The sequence below is a fragment of the Manihot esculenta genome, chromosome 2 (assembly GCF_001659605.2).
Source record: "Manihot esculenta cultivar AM560-2 chromosome 2, M.esculenta_v8, whole genome shotgun sequence".
NCBI classification, from domain to species: Eukaryota; Viridiplantae; Streptophyta; class Magnoliopsida; order Malpighiales; family Euphorbiaceae; genus Manihot; species Manihot esculenta.
In genome coordinates, this window is record NC_035162.2 from 13,903,986 (window position 1) to 13,925,247 (window position 21,262).

The window sequence follows — 21,262 nt, forward strand, 5'->3', positions numbered from 1 at the left end:
AGCCCTGTGGATGTAAAACCCTCACTCAGACAGACATATTCAAAAAAAAAAAAAAGACATGAAGAAAAGGAAACTAGGGGTCAGCGTTCGAGAAGCAATCTCAAAATAACAGAAAACCCCGTGGAAGAAAGAAGTCAAGGGAAAAGATAAACCATGCTCTATCTGTTTAACAGAGAAGACTAAGTTCACGTCTTTCTGAAAATAGATTATACCAGAAGTATGCGGATCAGAAAGAAAGATCCTTTCATTCCAGCGAGGGTCCTGAAGGTGACAATATGAGGTAATATCAAGATATACCCTAAGAATGAGGTTTTTATGCTGGACGGGACGATGCTAAACCCTAGGCCAGCGGTGCTAGGATCCTTAAAAGATATCCATGGAAGGACAAAGAGAAGAGCATACCTTGAAAGTGGCTGGGGCAGAAAGACGATGTAGGCAAATCGCACAGAAGATAGAAGAGAGCAAAGGTTTCGAGAAGAAAGAGAGAATTTGAAATTTGAAACAGTGAAGAGACGAAGAGATGTTCTGAGTAGACTTGTCCTTTAGGCGGCGCGGTCATTATTACTCTCGGTATTTACCCCCTCATCAGCCAAACAATAACTGACGAGAGGGTAAAGGGGCAATTGATGACCGCTGGATTTCTCCACCCCGATCTGGGGCCAGGCCCACGACACCAGCCCATCATCTGGAGGCCCTCATGCCTCATCACATGCATCAAGTCCGGTCCACTCAGTCTGGAGATCGGACTCCCATCAATCCCCTCAGTCAGGCCGGCCTAGCCCTTTGGGCCCGATGAATAAGATCCTCTCTGGATTCAGCCCACATCATATCTTTCAGTCTGGCCCAGAATCAGGAAGAAGACCTACCCATCCTTCACTTGGGACCACCCGTACGTGCGTTCGGGAGAATCAAGGGCCGTTACGCATGGAATAGCGATCTGATTTCCTCGTACGTCCATATCAACGTGACAGGGACAGGTGGCCCAATGACATGCATTCTATTACACGTCACTAGCAGACAAAAGGAAACATATAAAAGGAGAAATACTCTCCTCCAGGTAAAAGTTTTTTCCAGTTTTACAGAATCCTTATAAAACTCTATTTTCTGGATGTCAGATCATCAATACGATCTTAATCGTTTTATATAATTTTTCAATTCAATTTAAAATTTGAAAAAATCGTATGGTAACTGTTAAAATGATTGAACTATGGCAAAAGTGAAGAAAGTCATCATCTACACTTGTAATGATTGAAAGCAAATATAACCTAAAAGATGCAGCAACACTACTGGTTTCACTCACTCTACTAGGGCATATATTTACATCTACCAAAAGGAAAATGCATGGAAACTTCCAAGATGCCCCAAAATCTAGGGCACCGCCCATTATTTGTCACATTTTATTTATATATACGTGGGAATTCACATGCACGTTGCTTCCCAAATTACTTACTTTTAACCTTTCTTTAAATCTATTTTTTATATATCATTTAATATTTGAAATTCATTAACACGATTAATTTAAATTTTACAATCGAATAAAATTATTTAGGGGATAAAATTCTCCTTTTTAAATTTTTAAGATGCATTAAATTTAATTTTAGGTTATTAACTAAGATGTATTAAAGTTCTCCTATTATGATTTAATTACATTATCTTTTATATCACATAATTATTTCAACTTTAATAATTTTCTCTTCCTTGATCTATAAACGAAATAATTAATGTCAAAGTAAATAATAGAAGATTTCATACAATTTTTAAATAATTAAAAAAAATTAATTTATGTATTTAACTAACTGAATTTTAATGCAATAATATGTGGATGAGAAAAATCCTCATATAATATATATATTTATTTTTTTTCCTCCTCACATTCATGTTAAATATGACTTATAAATGGGCCCGCCAATTAAGTGAGGAATCACAAACTCAAAGTTATACCGTCTAAATGAGTTTAAATTTAAATTTTTTAAATAGAATTTGAGTTGAATTGTTAATCTTGAATTTGTTATGAATTGAATTTGAATCGAATTCAAATTTAATATTTATTTTATAAATTGAATTCAAATTTATAAATAAAGTTTGAGTTGAGATTGAACTTATCAAAATTCGATTCGAGTCGATTTAATTATAACTCAATTTAATTTATACTAATACACAAAGAATTATTAAAATTTTATAAGCATATTATTTTAAATTAGTGTAGAATTTAATAATACACTAGTATTTTTCATTTATTATAAATTATACATAAATTTGTAAGTAAATTTGAAAATCCATTTAGAAAATAATTTATAAATTTTATAATTTGATGGTAAATTTATAAGGCTATCCTTAATTCAGCAATAAATTTCAAAATTTATAATAATTTTTGAGAAATGAGCATTGAATGGGCGATGTTGATACCCTCCTCCAAATCAAAATCAGTTGGGATGGAGCGAGTCAATTTTCCATGTACGTTTGACACACTTTCAACATGAGGGCTTGCTTTCTATGGAAAACGACTATATATAACCCTTTTGTTTTATCTGAGAGTAAATCTAATTAAATTAACTTCTCTTCCCATAATTTATTTTATAATTAGAATATAATCGAATCGAATCGAATTTTATAAAATTCAGACTCGTTTATTAAAAAATTTTATAAGCTCAATCTCGAATAAAAAATTAAATACTATAATCGAGTTCAATTCGAGTTCGACTTGAATTTTATAAACTCAATCTCGACTAAAAAAATTAAACATTATAATCAAACTCAATTCAAGTTCGACTTGTGAAAAGTTGATTTAAATTAATAACGAGTTACATAATTTTAATTAAATCTATATAATTTTATTATTAGTACCAATAAACATTTTTATATAAAATTTATTAATATATTATAATTAATTATTCATAAGTTATTATTTTATTATTCATATATCATTATTTATTTTTATTTAAATATATAATTTATATTAAATTATTTTATTATATAAAAAATATACAAAATATTATATAAAATAAATATATTAATATAAATATAATTAATTTAAATTATATAATTATATATATACATTACACTCAAATTTTATCGATAGAATCTTATCTATATTTAAATTATATAAAAATTTTAATTTATAAAATTAAGCGAATAAAGATAGAATCTTATCTATATTTAAATTATATAAAAATTTTAATTTATAAAATTAAGCGAATAAAATTAAAATAAAAAATAATTATACGTATAAATATAAACATATGAAAATAATAATAATAACAATAATTTATTAAGAGATTTAATAATTTAAAAAACTGTATAATATATAAATTAATAATATAATTATATAATTAAGTGATAGAAATATAAAAATTAACGTCATATATAGTAAATAGATTAAGTGACATTAAAGAGGTATAATCGAATCGAGCCGAATCTCTTAACGAGTCTGTTCGAGAAGTATCTTAACGAGTCTGCTCGACAAATAATTTAATGAGCCTGCTCGACAAGTATCTTAACGAGCCTGCTCGACAAGTATCTTAACGAGCCTGCTCGATAAGCAATTTAATGAGCTTGCTCAACAAGCATTTTAACTAGTCTATTCACAAATCTCTTAATGATTATGTTCATGAGTCTCTTAATGAGTCTGTTCACGAGTCTCTTGACGAATCCATTTATGAGTCTCTTAACGAGTCAGCTCATGAACCTTAACGAGCCGAATAATACGAAATTCAAGTTTGGCTCGTTTAATAAATGAGTCTAAAAATTAAGTTCGAGTTCGATTTGTTTAAAAATCAAATCGAATTCGATCGAGATTTTATCGAGTCGAGCCTCGAATAGCTTACGAATAATTTGATTCGTTTACGATCCTATTTATGATAAAAAAAAAAATAAATAAAATTGTGACAGAAATCATGTGAGATTTTAAATTTTTTTAAAATAAAATTTTTTTATGATATTTAACCCTTAAAATTAAGGGTACATTAAATAGTAAATTTTTAAAAAATGTGAGAGACGTTTTATTTTTTTTTAAATTAAAAAATTAATTAAAAAATTTTTATAGTAATTATTTTTAAAATCTTAATAAGTTTCTCAAAATATATAAAATGACTTCTCTTTATCCATATCCGGTAAGTGTAACTTTTCCGGCGGATAAAGTTAAAAATAACATGATCAAATTACACACATAATAATTGATTAGAATGGATACTACTCATACATAAATGATGTAGGGAAGGAAGGGGATGCTGCTATATAAGCCAATGCATATCCCTACTGGCTTAGAGTTCTTGCGCTGCTTCTCTTGTTCCAAATTAATTTTCAAGTAATTGTTTTCTACATTCTTTAATCATTTATCAACGTCTCCCATTTCTCTCTTAATAATTTGCAAGTGTATTTCCTGTTGAAACAGTTTTAGCATCCATGGAGGTAACCAAAGAACTGGGACGCGAGCTTTCTGAGAGATTTGGCTCCAAATCCTCGAGCACCATTCAACCAGAAGATAACAGTGACGAAGCTGGATTTAACTTAGAGAACAAGGCTGCTTACCTCGATGAGAAACTTGTGTTCAGAAGGAAGTCATTCAGTGACAGTTTCTTGGTCAATATTCATGATCTTTTCGACAATGTTTCTTCTGGAAACTTTGATAAGACAGGTTCCCCTCTTATTGGGCTAGCTTCTAAATAATGACTTTTTCTGTCTATTCTTTATGCAATTTGCATCTTATGACAATAAGAACAATAATGTGATCAAAACTTTGTGATTTGATTACTGTCTGGCTAACCCTTTTAATCAGGGAATTCTGCAATTAGTCAATCTTCATCAGCTCCCAATGAGGATTCAGATTTCTGCAGGTTGAGTAAAATGCAGATTGAACCCACATTACCTATAGCTATCAAGGTAATACAATGACCAATAAAAGTTCATGCTGCTTCTTTTTTCCTTTTTGGGTATAATGACTTCGAGCGAGCCAAAAACTCGAGACTTTATAGGTCGAGAGACTACTTCAGTACCATTGAGCTAAAGCTTTAAAGCTGATGTTGATTTTCAACTTCCTGTGCAGTTCCAGGATGTCAAATACAAGGTATATACAGGGAAGTACATACTTCATGGAATCACGGGGTCAGCAAATCCAGGTGAAATTCTTGCTCTTATGGGAACATCAGGAAGTGGCAAAACAACTCTGCTCAATCTTCTCAGTGGACGAGCCAAATTCAACAGTGGTGCAATCACTTATAACGATCAACCGTATAACAAGTCCCTGAATCGGAGGTAGAAATTAACTGAAATTATTTATAATTTATGAGATAATAGCTATGGATGATTAATTTGATGCCATTGTGGTTGAAACAGGATTGGCTTTGTGACACAAGATGATGTTGTGTTTTCCCACCTTACAGTTAAAGAAACTCTTACTTATGCTGCATTGCTTCGTCTTCCCAACATGTTAACAAGAGAAGAGAAAATAGAAAGAGCCTTGAATGTTATAAGAGAGCTAGGTCTTGAAAGGTAATTTCCTGACTTTCTTTTTCATCTGCATAAACTTTACTGTTAGAAAGCTTACTGAAATTGATCTGGTGATGTACTTAGAAACTAAAATTTGAAAAAAGTGAGGTCCAGGGTAAGAAAATATGAAGACTCTGCCATTTTTCTGCTTGACAACAGATGATGCAACTCTGAAAATTGCTTGCCTTCTCATGTGGGCAATGAACAGTAAACATTGTGAAGATTTCAGTAAACTGAGCTCTCTACAGCTCAACTTTGTACCAAGTGCTGGAAAAGTCAGGACTTACTGTCCTTTTGTGTGGGGGCAATGGGCTCACTTTCAGCTGCACTTGTTCTGGCAATGTAGATAATTATTATTATATATAATTGGTTATTTGTAAAAAATATAACGATAATCTCAATCTATTACAGGAGTCAAAATACAGTAATTGGTGGAAAATTTGTGAGAGGGATATCAGGTGGGGAGAGAAAAAGGGTCTGCATTGGTCATGAAATTCTTCTCAATCCATCACTTCTGCTTCTGGATGAGCCAACTTCAGGGCTGGACTCGACAACTGCACTTAGAATTGTTCAGATCCTACAGGACATGGCAAAGGTACTAAAACTTTGGGAAACCTTACATTTGATTCACGTAAACAACATCAAAGAATTATATATTTATGTTTTTTGTTCCTAGGCTGGCAAGACAGTGGTTACCACCGTACATCAGCCTTCTAGTAGGCTCTTCAGTAAGTTCGACAAGCTCATTTTATTGGGACGTGGGAGTTCCTTGTACTTTGGAAAGACATCAGAAGCAATGATGTATTTCTCTTCAATTGGTTGCAATCCAATTATAGCCATGAACCCAGCAGAGTTTCTTGTTGATCTTGCAAATGGAAACATAAACGATAAATCAGTTCCTTCAGAATTGGAGGACAAGTTCTTACCTGGAAACAAAACTCTAGAGACAGCTGATGTCCATGAGGTAAATGACTGCTGTAGATTTTTCACTTATATTGGACAAGAAAAGTTTTCTATAACAGTATTACATCAGTAATTGTCTTCTGCAGTATCTTGTGGAGGCTTATGAAGCAAAAATGGGAACGATGGAGAAACCGAAGTCCCTACAGTCTGAAGAAGAGGGAGAGATTCATGGTAAATTGATTCCAAGTGATTGGGGGGCAACCTGGTGGGATCAATTCTTAATTCTTGTCAACAGAAGCTTTAAAGAGAGAAGACATGAGTACTTCAGTCCTCTGCGTATAACTCAGGTTGTAGCCACTGCTATAATAGTAGGATTGCTTTGGTGGAATTCTGATGCTTCATCTCCTGAACACTATGAAGATCAGGCAAGTGTGGTCATTTTCTTACAATTTTCCTCCTTACAACATCAACACCTTCCTCATTTTCCATGTCCGCAGGCAGGATTGTTATTCTTCATTTCAGTATTCTGGGGATTTTTTCCCTTATTTACTGCAATATTCACATTCCCACAAGAAAGAGCCATTCTTGTTAAAGAGAGAGGAGTTGGCATGTACAGACTCAGTGCATATTTTGCTGCAAGAAATATCAGTGATCTTCCTTTGGATCTTGTAATGCCTACAGTGTTCCTTGTGATAGTCTACTTCATGGTGGGATTAAAGTTGAGCTTTCATGCATTTTCTCTCACATTGCTCACAGTTTTTCTCAGCATTGTGGCTTCTCAGGTTCTACTTTAATTATCTAAGTGAATGGAAGTACATAAACTTCTACATCATTTGTTCTACAGTTTCAGGATTTTACATATTTGCAGGGTCTTGGACTTGCTATAGGAGCAGCAATCATGGATTTGAAGAAAGCAACAACACTGGCTTCCATTATCATGATGACCTTTATGTTATCTGGTGGATTATTTCTACAAGTAAGATTAACCATGGAGTTTCTTGCAATGAAGTTGAAAGCTCTCAGTTGCCAAAGAATGAGAAAATATATACTTAGATAATTTATTAAATTTGTATGCAGAAAGTTCCATCCTTCATGTCGTGGTTGCGCTACGTTTCTTTCAATTATCACACATACAGGCTACTCCTGATGATACAGTGCCCTTGCATGGATCCAGCTCCTGGTTCAAGCCACTGCCAATTTCACCTTGTCACCGATTTAAGACTAGATAATGGTAGAGAAGAAGTAATAGCAATGACAGTGATGATTGTTGCATATCGCCTACTAGCTTACTTCTTCTTAAGGAAAATGAAACTGAGGAAAATGGCTTAGTTATTATCTGAAAAAGGTTTATCATTGAAATTTTTACATGTATCATTCACCAAAGTATTGAATGATATCTGCTTGATTATACCAGTGCAGTAGAAAATATTTTTTGTTATTATTTTAGACGAATGCTCTTTCTATATTTTTCCTTATTTTATACAGAAAATGAAAACTAAAGTCTTCTTGAAAAATGGAAAATGGAAAATAAAACATTGTTTTCAATAAGCAAATACGCCCTTTATATTTATGTGAATTTTCAAATTAGCTTTTATGCATTGAGACTATATTCTTTTTCTATGGCTTTTGATCATACACTTTCTTTATAATATGCATTCTTGCGCTCTCGTAATTTAATAATTTTATCTATCAAACACTTTAACTTTAATTATAATCATTTAAACTTTGAAAAAAATCTTACTTTTAAATCCATCTCGCTAAATCCATAGTTTAAAAGTTATGCTTAAAAATATATATATTTTTTAAAATTCAGGTATTTAAAAGTAATGTTTTTCTAAAGTTTAATTATTTAAAAGTAATGTTTTAAAAGTTTAGGCATTTAGTAGATTACAATTAAAATTGATGCGTCTAATAGACAAAATTGTACAAATGTAAAAATATGCATGTAACCTATATCTATAAGTAAGTGTAAGCCTTTTCTCTTAAGTGTTGGAGTGTTTAGTTCGAGTCATACTTAATTACTATTTAAGTCTAAAATTAATTACTAATACACATTTTTTCACATTTAATCTATTTTCTTATATATATATATATATATATATATATATATAATTGTAGAATATATATGTAATTGATGTTATATAAGAATTTTTCAAAGTAAACCGTGAACTGTCACCATAAAATAGGGTCACGTGGTAAGATTTAATAAGCTGATAAGCAGTTCTATCCGTAAAAAAAAAATCGGACGACTGGCTTCTAATCAAGACTAGGATGACTATTATATTCAGAATCAAGGGAAAAGATCTGGTCTAAGGATAGATCGGCTTCAGGTCAGACAGATTCGCCCTCTCAAACATTAGGACAAGTCTCCATAAGGATGTTACGTTAAACAACTACAATCCAGCAGATCCCCTTTACGTCTGTGATTACGAGATTCCTAACCAATTAGTCGGTGAAGATCCCTTACCAACAGGCCGGCCACATTATCGTCGGATTATCAGCAAATACTATATATATCTTCACCTTCTTACAGTATAAAAAGGGAACGATCATAGAGGTAAAGGTACGCTATTCTCTCACACCAATACTCTGAATTCTAAGTAATTTCGTACTCCCACTTTGTTCTTCAGTTCACTGACTTGAGCGTCAGAGTGGCTGCCGTAGGCGCCAACCACCTCACTTTCTCCTTCTTCCAAATCTATCCAATTACAGCACAACTTCGGTTTGGCCGCGTCATCATTTTAGTTCCAGCAACGTCATTGGTTTCATTGTCAGGAAATCCATTGAATTTTCTCTATTCATTTGGATTAAAATCGGTCTCTTATCCCTTTTCTCTTAAAAAGAAATCTCATATTTTTCTCCTGACATGGCCGAAATTTCGCAAGCTGTTGCTAAGGATGTTACGAATGAGGATGCCATCATTTCTTCTATCGTTGGTAGTGGACAAAGGACACCCTCAATGGTCAATGAAGTAGATCTCAACAATCTGAGCATTGGGCATATGCTCCCGTATGTAAGAAGATTGCAAGTTACTTTTGAACAATGCAAAGCTTGGGAGGAGGCGTCGCTTATGGCTCCTGGAGGAAGGGAGAACCTCTTTGTTTATACCCAAGGCCTCGAATAGGGGCAATTCAGACGTGATCCATAGGGAAGGACAAGATCGAGAAAGAGGAGTTATCAGACGATGCTCCGAAGGACGACGACTGGAAGCTAATACAGGCTGCTCTAAGGTACCTGGAAGGATAGGAAGAAGATAAAAGAACGAGCCAAAAACAAGACCAAAAGTCAGAGAAACAAGGATACATGGAAGCACATAAAAGTTACCTAGTCTCCTGAGGAAAGGATGACCAAAGTAAGTATAAGAATTATGCCCCATTAAATGACTCATCAACATATATTCTAATATGATTTAGGAAAAACAACAAGAATATCAAGTAGCCTCTCAAATTCAATTCTAAGAAAGCTGAAAAATGAGGCAGGACTAAGTACTGTCATTTTTACGTAGACTACGGACATGTAAAGGAGGAGTGCTAGCAATGGAAAGACGAGATCAAAGGATCAGTAAGGAACGACGCACTTCAAAAGTTCATCAGAAAAAAAGAGGAGCCTGAGCTCGAGGTAACAATTCCCAAAACTACTCTTGACAGTGAACCTATGGGGGTTATTCATGTGATTATAGGAGAACCGAGTGTTAATAGGGGAGACAATAAGGAGAATATCACATACGTTTAATTTCTGGATCCAACTCTAAGCTTTGAAATTGGTCAAGCTAGACGATCGAATCTTTTATTTTATCCTTAGAAAAATATTTACGATTTATGAAAATATTATGAAACTAATATGCATTCATCAAGCTTCTTTGATAGAAAAATCAGAATCATTGGATGGATGAAAATGTAGAGACAAGAATAAAGGTCACTAGGCAAATTCCGCCAGACCATTTGGATATTAGTCCTGCTAAGAGGCCACAAGGCCATCCGGACGTTGATCCCGCATAAGAAGACATCTCATGCCAGGTCATAAGGCGAGTTCCACCAGGTCATCCGAGCATGGATTCTGCATATAATTCAGGCATTGGTCCACAGAAACAAATTCATAAAAGGCCATAAGGCAATTGCCAGGCCATCTGGGCATGGATCTCACACATAATCTGAACATTGGTCCGCGAAAATAAATTCATAAAAGGCCATAAGGCAATTGTTAGGCCATCCAGGCATGAGTCTTGCACATAATCCAAGCGTTGGTCCATGAAAACAAATTTATAAAAGGCCATATGGCAATTGCCAGGCCATCTGGACATGGGTCCCACACCATAATCCGGACGTTGGTCCACAGAAAAAAATTCATAAAAGACTAGAAGGCCATTCAGGTATGAGTCCCGCATAGCAAGATATTTTATGCCAGGACATAAGGCAATCATCAGGCCAAAATCCGGACATTGGTCCGCAGAAATACATTCATAAAAGAGGCCACATGGTTATTCGGGTATGGGTTCTGCACAACAAGATAGTTCGTGCCAAGGCCACAAGGCGAGTATACGCTAGGCTGACCTACCAAGTGTTTGTCCTGAAGAGTTTTCAAGGCATTTAATGCCAAGCCTGAAAGCGAGTATAAGCCAGGCCGATATACCGGGTGTTAGTCCCGCTTCACGAGAAGATTCCAAGGCATGTGATACCAAAAGCTCATCAGGGTGATAAAAGGCCAAGAATCCCATCATGGCTATATAAGGCTAAGGAGCTCATAAGGGTTAGAAAAATGTTCGGAAGCTCATTAAAGCATTTAATGCCAGAAAGCCCGGAGGCACGTCAGGGCTAAGATCAGGGTTAGAAAAATGCCCAAAAGATCGTGAAGGCTAGAAAAAGCCAAGGAGCTCGTAAGGGTTAGAAAATACCCGGAAGTTCGCAAAGACGTTTGGTACCAAAAGCTCATCAGGGCTGTAAAAGACCAGAAAGACTGTCAGGACTGTACAAGGCCATAAGCTGCAAGGATTAGAAAAGTGTTCGGAAGCTCATCAAGGCATTTGATGCTAGAATGTCCGGAAGCTCTTGAAGGCTAAAAAACAGCCAAGGAGCTCACAGGGGCTAGAAAAATGCCAGCAGCCCTATCAGGGCTGTAGAAAAGGCCAAAGAACTCGCAAGAACTAAAAATTTTCAAATATTATGTGAATTTTCAACTTATATTCTTTATCCATGGATTTTAAGCTTATACTTTCTTTATAATATGCAAGATACATTCAAGATAAACAATTTTTGAATGTTTGAATGAAATTAAACTTTAATAAGAAAGAATAGCTCTTATATAGTTTGTTACCCCCAAAAGTTAGTTTAAGAGGCAAGAGTACGAGCTCACAAAGGTTAGAAAAATGCCAGAAACCCTATCAGAACTGTAGAAAATGCCAAGGAGCTCGCAAGGACTAAAAATTTTCAAATATTATGTGAATTTTCAAATTATATTCTTTATCAATGGATTTTAAGTATACACTTTGTTTATAATATGCAAGATACATTCAAGATAAACAATTTTCAAACGTTTGAATAAAATTAAACTTTAATAAGAAAGAATACCTCTTATATAGTCTGTTACCCCAAAAGTTAGTTCAAGGGGTAGGAGTACCTTAAACTCTTATAAAGGGCACATTACTTATATCCTAAACTACACTGGAACGTGATATATTTATGAGATGTCCAACATCGGTGGGAGATTCTAATACCATATTAAATTTAGGTCAGCCTTAACTCATTCCAAATGGTAGCTCGAGGGGAGAAGTGCCTTAACCCCTTATAAGGGGTACATTACTCCTATCGCAAACCGATGTAAAATTTAACATAGTGAATTGAATATATTAAATAGTACATATTTTCCCATATCTATTTAGAGTAAGAAAATTTTACTAAAATATAAAGATTTCACAATCTTTATACTAGGAGCTATCTTTTAGAGTAGGGTTAGACCCAATCTATTCTTTTAATATTATATTAGTCTGTTCATCCTTCAATTTTAGGATACTCACAAATATTTATATCTATAGCTTTTACTCTTAAGATATGTATATAGGCTAAATACATTATTGCGTTTACCAGTTTTATCTATTAAGCATTTTAACTTTAATTATAACCTAATAAACCCTAAGCCTTGAAAAATCTTACTTTTAAACTAATCTCGCCAAATTTATAGTTTAAAAATTTGCTTAAAAGTATATTTATTTTTAAAATTTAGGTGTTTAAAGTAATATTTTTCTAAAATTTAATTGTTTAAAAATAATATTTTCCATTTAAAAAAAAGTAATATTTTAAAAGTTTAGGCATTTAATAATTCACAATTAAAATTGAGGTGTCTAATAGGCGAAACTGATAATGTAAAGATGTAAAAATATGTATTTCGCCTATATTTATCCCTAACTGTAAACCTTTTCTCTTAAGCCTAAGAGTGTTTAGTTCTCGATCTCATTTTTTTTATTAAAGTCATGCTTGAATTACTATTTAAATCTAAAATTAATGACTAGTATGCATTATTTTACACATTTAACCTATTTTCTTTTAAATATATATATATAATTATATAATATTATTTAATTGTAGAATATATATGTAATAAAAGGATTAATTCTTATAAATATAGTAACACACTTATAGTTACGAATGATAAATTTATTTAATATATTTATAATTGATGTTATTAAGAAAAAGCGTGTGAATAACAAAAATAATATTTATAAATTGTTCATAATTATAATATACACATGTTATAATATTAATATAAAAATAATATTAATATTTTAGTACGAGTCTGATAAAATTTTGAGAAAATTTCAATTCGATTCTCAATAAAAAAATAGAACTGAATTAAAATAGTAAAATAAATTTAATTTAATATAATTCTCATGAATTCTATATAAATTTTAAGAGGTCAGAACGATTCGAAACCTTCAAAATTATACAAACCTTAAAACATATATAATGGTAAGTGATGTTGTTATGATGACGAGTCACATAGGGTAATTAGGAAAAGGACTGAACCATGACAAAAGTGAAGAAAGTCCTCATCTACATGTCTAATGGTTGAAAGCAATGTAACCTAAAAGATGCAGCAACACGACCGGTTTCAATCACTCCATTAGGTCACATATTTACACCTACCAGAAGGAACATGCATAGAAACTTCCAACATGCCCTAACAGCTAGGGCACCGCCCTTTATTTGTCCAATTTTATTTATATATCTTGGAATTCACATGCACATTGCTTCCCAAATGACTTGCTCTTTAACCTTCTCTTCAAATTTCCTATTTAGTATATTTGAAGCTAATCGCTTTAGTATTTTTACCGAACAAATCTAATAAAAGTGTAAAATGCTTTTTTTATTAGATTCGTATTTTCAAATTGTAGTTATAGTCGATAATAACCTATTCGATGTTAGGTTAATAGGTATACACAATAAAAAAGTGAGTAAAAAACTAATAGTAATGGTATAAAACTAATCATATGAGTGCCAAAACTCAACTACAGGGGTTTTTATTTGAATTAAAAAAAAAAGTTATATTTTTTATTTTTTATCATTTATCATTTATTAATCCGTTGATAAAACATTACTAAATTTATAGTAATGGATCAAAATTTATTGTAATATCTTGATAATTGAAATTACTGAATTTATATATGTGCAATTTTAATTTTAAAAAATAAAATATAACTAATTTGGATAGAAGAGAACCAAAATTAGAATGTGCCAACTCCTCAATTCACTAAATCAGAAATGAACAGTAGAACAGGAGTAGGCGTTGGCTAAGACCGAAATTACCAAAATCAAAATCGTTAGAAATCGGCATTGAATGGCCGATGTTGATTCCCTCCAAATCAAACTAAGTTCGGATGGACCGAGTCAATTTTTCATGTACATTTGACACACTTTCAACCGAGGAGTTCCTTTCTATGCAAAACGACATATATATATGCCCTTTCAATTTAGTAAAAAGATAAATTATTTTGCAATCTCTAAATTATATTAAAATTAATATATATATATACATATATGGCTCTCTATCATTTAAAAATTTAATAATTTAATTTTTATATTTTGATTTTATTAATTTAAAGGTCTTTTTATTTATATTTAATAATGTAATTTATTTTAATATTGTGTTGCACAATAATCGTTCAAAATAAATTATGAGTTGTTACTATTCAACAAGATTTTTGTTATGTCTATAATCACGAAATCATCGATTAATCAGCTAGCGGATCTTGTTTTAATTAGCCAAATATATTATTGCTGAATTTTTAAAAAAATATTATAATTAACTACATTTTCTTACAGTATAAAAACGGTTGATCATAGAGATAAAAATAAGTAATTCTTACACAATCACTCTTGAATTCTAAGTATTACAATTCTCTTACCTTTCTCTTCAACTTACTTGAGCGTCGGAGTGGCTACCATAAACGCCAACCACCTCACCTTCTCTTTCTTGCAGGATTGTCCAATCACAATACAATTTTATTCTGTCTGCATCATTTGGTTTGATTGTCAACAAATCCATTGAATTCTCTTTGTTTATTTGGATTAAAATTAGTTTTTTATCCCCTTTCTCTTAAAAAATAATCTTTCTTTTCTCTCTCTCTAAATGACTGGCAATTCATGAGCTGCTGCTAAAGTTATTATCAATAAGGGCAACTGTGAACTTCGAAAAGGCTAATTTTCTAGCCAAAATAGCATAGAGGAAGGAGAATTGTAGATGATACCTGTGTACAAGTTTTTGACATAGAATGATCTGTCGATCGATAAATGGTCTGCTAAATAAGTAATATATTTATTAAGGAGCATTCATTAATGGTTACAAAGCAGTCTTATTAAAAAATTATTAAAGAGCATTCATTAAAGGTTACAAAGCGGTACAATCGCGGCTTCAATCCCATTAATTAAGGCATCTTATACCAGGCCATTAATATACCTTTTTGACTTTCAATTTATGGGCTCTTTTGAATTGCATAATCTAAATAAAATTACATTAATTATATACCTTTTTTACTTTCAATTTATGGGCTCTTTTGAATTGTGTAATCTAAATAAAATTACATTAATTAAGTGCCTTAGTTTTTCAATGATAAAATATATCATTTTTTTTAGAAAAATTATGCTCGATCAATTAGCCATCATCGTTGTCTTAAAATCAATACGTGATAAATTATACATGCAAAAATATTCATAACAACATCAATAAATATATATGAATTTTCTCATATGTTATATGAATGAGTTCATTGATTTCAATAAGTCTCTTCTTTGATTAGCTAACAATTCAATAGAAGTTTTTGTTAGCCTCCAGGTCGCAATTAAACCAGGGATCAAGTGTGACACAATCTATTGAATTGGATAAGTCAGTGAGATTTATTAGATTTCAAGAAGGCCAACACTGTTTAAACAAAGAGCAAGCCTCAGAAACAATCCAACAAAGAAGCCCAATCATTTTCTATAGTAGGACTCAAAGCCAACTAAGACAATCCCCAACTAACAGAAGTTGGAAGAAACACTGGAGACTCTACTGCCAACCTCTGTTTTCTAATCGGAGGAAGATGATCGACCATTGCCCAGAAGTAAGAACACTCAAAATAACCATCCTTCCAGCAACCATTAGGACATGAGAAGATTAAATCAAACAATCTCAGTGAAAGCACAGAGAGAGTTGACTGACAAAGCTCCCATGGTGTTTCGCCTTCAAGGGTCACCCACAAGCAGCTTGAGGTACCAATTCTCATGGGGACATGCAAATGACATGAAGAAGCCGAACAAGACCGCAACCTAACCAGATTCTTCATCGATCCATACTCAACCTGAAGAAAATGGAAAGAAACTACATACACAAACGAGTAGAGGTAGAACAAGGCGGTAACAACGCCCTCTCCTCTCCAATTGTGCTAGCTCCCAAAAGAGGAACGGTCAATACAACTCAACCGACGGTGGAAGGCATTATCCGACGTCGTCTAGCGGAAGACCCTCCCCTGCCCATTGAGGAGGCCACAAGACGGAAGTGACTTCTCGCTGGAAGTTTCTATACATGGAGATGAATGGTATATCTTATTGAGTTATTGTTTGTATTAACATAATTCAAAATCTAGAATTGAGACTTTTTTTTCGGAAAAAGAAAAAAGAACATTCTTTGTGATCGATATGAAAAGTCATGATTCTTCTCTTTGTTCATTCCTAATTTCTTACCTAAGTTTTTCTATTCTTTTATTTTTCGTCCCTTTCTAGTCTATTTTCTCTTTTTAATTGGCCAAGAGTTCGTAGAGCTAATTCTTCTTTTTCTTGAATCCAGTGTCTTTCCTTTATTTAATTCTAAGTCTCCCTTCATTTCATACAAATATTTTAATTACATTCTCAATCCCTTGCATATAACTAAAATAATTTCTCTTCGGAAATAGAAAAAAAAAGAAAAAGAGCCAATGGAATGACAAGATAACAATACATTAATTAGAATTTAATAAGTGGGAGACTTGTCGGAGTTTGAAGACCCCCACATGACCGCTAGTTCGAAGGACTAGTCGCAGACTCTGTCTACTTGAGACAACTTCTTCAGCTTCTACCTTGACCTCTATCATTCATCCTCACCAATTTTCTGATGCTTCATTAAAGTTTACTTATTGGTCAATAATGACCCAGTTTACTTTTTAATGCATATTAAATAAAAATAAATAAATTAAATATAAAAATAAGTTATTTTTATAAAACAGAAACGAATCATACTAATTAAAACTTTCGAAATTCAGAATGCAAGGATGTGTTTGGATGAAATTTTAATTTCATGGGTTTAAAAAGAAATCTTTGCTTCAGCAACTTGTAGAAGCTTCTTTAGTATGAATGATTCTTAGCTTTTTAAAAAGAAAAAGTCCAATGGGAATAGAGGTTTGAATCTTGTAAATCAATTTCTTCAATTTAATTAATGCTAATAGTTAATTAAACTTTTTTTCAACCTCTTTATTGTTTAGTAAAAATAAATAATTGATAGATAAATCTGCGATAACATGTTTTTCACACTCAAATAAATTTCAAAGTAGTGGAATAAAATCAATAGAATGTCTTTTCATTTAGAAATGATAGAAACTCCACCAATAATTCAAAGGCCACATAAAATAAATAAATAAATAAATAAAAAGCATTTCACAGCAATTTTACGCTGATAATTCTTTTTTTTTTTTTTTTCTGATATTGAATTATTATGTGAAATCTCATGAATCCTTGGTGTGTGGTAAGAATTGATTTGGTTTCCATGAGTGTGAGTGGCCTCTCCAACTCCCCCACTACTTAAAGTTTCTCCACATATCCCCCCTACCACCCCACAAATCCATATGAGATTCAACGAAATTTTATAATATAATTATTAATTATAATAAATTTTATAATAATTAATATGTTATAGTTATTTATATAGTAGTTACGTAAAATAATTTTTTTCAATGAAAAATTATGAACAGTTAAAGCACACATCACTTCGAAGTCATGCATCGATCAGACACCCTCGTTAATCATACGATCCGACATGCATCAATCGTGTAACAGGTATGTAAGATGAATCCAACTCCAAGTACAAACATTGACAAAATGGAATTTCAAAAATAAAACCATGACTACTTACTAGCTCTTAGATATTCCAACATGGACATCCTACATCATCTTCCATTTTCTGATGTGGCAATACAATATCATATTACTTCTTTCCACGTAGCTTCAAGAGAACTTGGGAGTTGCGTTGGGACATGTTCAAACATTAATAAAACAACACGAAACCGGCCATCTCTTACTAGACAGAAGAAAATAAAATATCACTTTTCTCTAGTAGCCTAAAATTAAAAAAGATTTCTTTGACTTGTTCTCTCTTAAATCTTCATCTCCTTTATAAACTAGCCATATTTTTAGATATATTTAACAGTAATGCTTTTCTTCTCCTTGTGCTTCTGCCGATCGATCTTTGTCTCTTTTCAGAATTAAGCATGGATTCTTCTGAGTTTCCTGTTGGCAGATCTCCAAGAAAAGAGCTTCAGGGTCCTCGACCACCTGCTCTTAAAGTCCGTAAAGATTCACACAAGATCAAGAAACCCCCAGTAGTTCCACAACCATCACAGCAACAACAGCCACCAACGCAGCCCCGGCCGCCGGTCATAATCTACACTGTTTCACCCAAAGTTATCCACACAAACCCTAGTGACTTCATGAACCTTGTGCAACGCCTCACGGGCTCTTCTTCTTCTTCTTCTTCTTCTTCAACCTCTACTGCTACTTATTCAACTTTTAATCCCTTTAATGACGATGGTGGTGCAATATCGCCGGCGGCAAGATATGCAACGATAGAAAAGGCGAAGTCACCGAAGGAGAATAGTAAGCCAGGTAATGGCGATATGGGTTTCTTGGATGAGATAGAAATGAGTCGAGTAATGGAGAGATCAGGTAATTTGAATCCTGGGATTCTATCACCAGGGCCTGCTTCACTTCCCCCGATACCATCAAATTTCTTCTCTCCACAGTCTGATCCAAACATGGTTAGCTTCTTCCATGATTTGAGCCCTGTGTTTCATGGTAACAGGAATCCTATAGAGGGTAGTTTCATGCCTAGTCCTTCAACCTTCGTTTCTCCTCGCCTGACTTCTCCAACTCCATCTATAGACCTCTTCAACAATTTCAATTTCAACAATATTTTTGACTTCTGATTTAATTTCCCCCCCTCTTTTTACTTATAAATTCTCTGGCTTTGCTTCTTGTGAATCCTCTTCATGGCGAGGATGAAAGAAACAAAAGAAAGGACGAGGTGGAAATTTGAAGATCATTAATTAATTGCATTTTGTTAGGTTAGCAGGTTGCAGGCTTGCTAATAGAACAAAGTTTAAGTATTTCTTTGTTTTTAATTTTGGTGGGTTTTTTGATAGGGCGAGTTTAGCTCTATATTTATGTTATAGACATATTTTTCTCATACAATTCTTTTGTCATGTACCTTATGGCATGTAATTTGAAACAATAATAAGATTTTGGTTCCTCAGTTCATTGAAATTCTCTTCCAATTTGAATCTTTCAATGCCACATTTTGTGAGCAAAAATGAGATGAGACAGTTCCTATGCACTTTGGAAGCTACCCACATTTTTTTGTCTGTTGTTTTGTTATTGAGTTTCTGCTATGTATTCGACAAAAAAAAAGAAATTATAGCCCAAGTTTTTACATTGAATCCAACCATTGATCAATTCCATGCTGGCAAGTGTTAAAGGAAAGGTTCTAAATTATTGAATTCATAATGGATTGATACCACATTGCCCCCCTTCAATAAAGTATTAAATGTTATTAATAAATATGGCCCTAGATTTAATAATAAATGAAGAAAATTGGAAAAAATAAAAAAATATATATATTAATTAAACCAAACTAAATTAAATTAAATCAAATCAAACTAAACCAAACTAAACGTATTAGATTTAATTTTATTATTTATAAGGCTTGCTTTATATATACATATATATACCGATAACTATTGTGCTTCTGGCATCTGAGCTGAAGCCGAATTTTAAAAAAGAAAATAGACACAAAATTCACCAGACCCTACTGAGCATACTGACCCATCAGCGCGCTATCCAGCTCGTGACTAAGACAAACTGGACTGACCCAAGACCAAAATCCATTAGAGGAGAGTTTAGTTCGAGTGATGTGACGGGAGGTAGGAGAGCAGGCCCAGCTATCCCACGGCCCTAGCAACATATGCGTCGGAGAGAAATTAAATGGTCGCCTAACAAAAATGATTACATTGGTACGTTCATACATACGAGTTTAAGTGACAGGGACAAATGACATTATAATAGAATAACGGTTATACATCAAATAAATAAAAAGATTGTTATACATCAAATTAGTAAAAAGAGAATAAAGAGAATAAAGCAGATATGTAATCTTTCCGAACTAACCTTACACACCTGCAAACCCTATTCGTTTTAGATATTAGAATATCATATATTAAATTTCAATTAACTAATTAGCTATTGATATTAAATTTTTTATTATAATTTATGGTAAGTATATAAAATTTAGTAAAACTTACAAATTACTTTAAATTGAAGTAATGATGAAGTACTTAAATTTTTAATTTTGATTAATAAGGTAAACTTTCAATTAAAAAAATTCAAACTTGTTGCTGTTCAATACTTAAACCTTGTTTTCCTTTACAAAGGAAAAAAAAAAGCTTTTAATTTCTTTAATTAATTTCAACACGTATGATTGTAATAGAAGCAATTGAAATCAAAATTTTGCACCGGAGAATAATTAAATTGCAGATTCCACCTGAGTAATTAAGAACAACAAGAGTTAACAAGTCAGATAAGGATTAATTGCAAAGCTTAGATGAAAAATTCAACAAAACCCACCTTGGAGACAATGGCTGCCTTGACTTCCTTTTAATCATTGACCTTCACTTTCAATTAATTAAATAAATAAATTTATTAATAATTAAGAAGCTACAAATATTCATAGTATTATAAATAAAGATAGATCCATCAATGTTTAAGCTTAGCCCCACATTTTATTATATGAATCTAACACAGACACTTCCAAGTTGACAAGGACAAAACCTTGAATTTTTCTGACTATCCCTCCAAAAAGACTAAGGATTATTGCCCTAACCCACAAAGTCAGAAAAAAATATATATATATGTATTTTTTTCAATTAATTAATCTTTCATACTCATTTATTATATTATTGGAAAAAAAAGGCCATAAGGGAGTGGTTAAATAAGAAGAGGTTGAGGAAGAAAAACCTGGACATGAAAGATGAAATTGGGATTATTATAGTAATCAAGTTGTGAAAAGTGAAGTAATTATTGAAAAATAATATGACATTAACAGGCTGGAT

The 21,262-nt window shown here is 32.6% G+C and overlaps 2 protein-coding genes across 5 annotated transcripts; both read left to right on the forward strand.

The window, feature by feature from the left end:
- Positions 1-4,182: 4,182 nt before the first annotated feature.
- On the forward strand, positions 4,183-7,828 carry LOC110610043 (ABC transporter G family member 22). Of its 4 annotated transcripts, XM_043953781.1 has the most exons (12): positions 4,183-4,303; positions 4,391-4,633; positions 4,775-4,878; positions 5,042-5,250; positions 5,332-5,487; positions 5,896-6,079; positions 6,161-6,212; positions 6,321-6,448; positions 6,534-6,812; positions 6,885-7,169; positions 7,256-7,363; positions 7,465-7,828. In XM_043953781.1, the coding sequence occupies exons 2-12, from the start codon at positions 4,402-4,404 to the stop codon at positions 7,714-7,716; spliced, it is 1,989 nt and encodes a 662-aa protein (XP_043809716.1). In that variant the 5' UTR covers positions 4,183-4,303; positions 4,391-4,401; the 3' UTR covers positions 7,717-7,828. The 4 variants fall into 4 exon arrangements, with proteins under 4 accessions (XP_043809716.1, XP_043809714.1, XP_043809715.1 ...); XM_043953779.1 differs by having other exon boundaries at positions 6,161-6,448; XM_043953780.1 differs by having other exon boundaries at positions 6,534-7,169.
- Positions 7,829-18,199: 10,371 nt separating this feature from the next.
- LOC110607223 (protein MKS1) lies at positions 18,200-19,635 on the forward strand. Its single transcript, XM_021746303.2, has one exon. The coding sequence runs from the start codon at positions 18,371-18,373 to the stop codon at positions 19,082-19,084; it is 714 nt and encodes a 237-aa protein (XP_021601995.1). The 5' UTR covers positions 18,200-18,370; the 3' UTR covers positions 19,085-19,635.
- Positions 19,636-21,262: the final 1,627 nt, after the last annotated feature.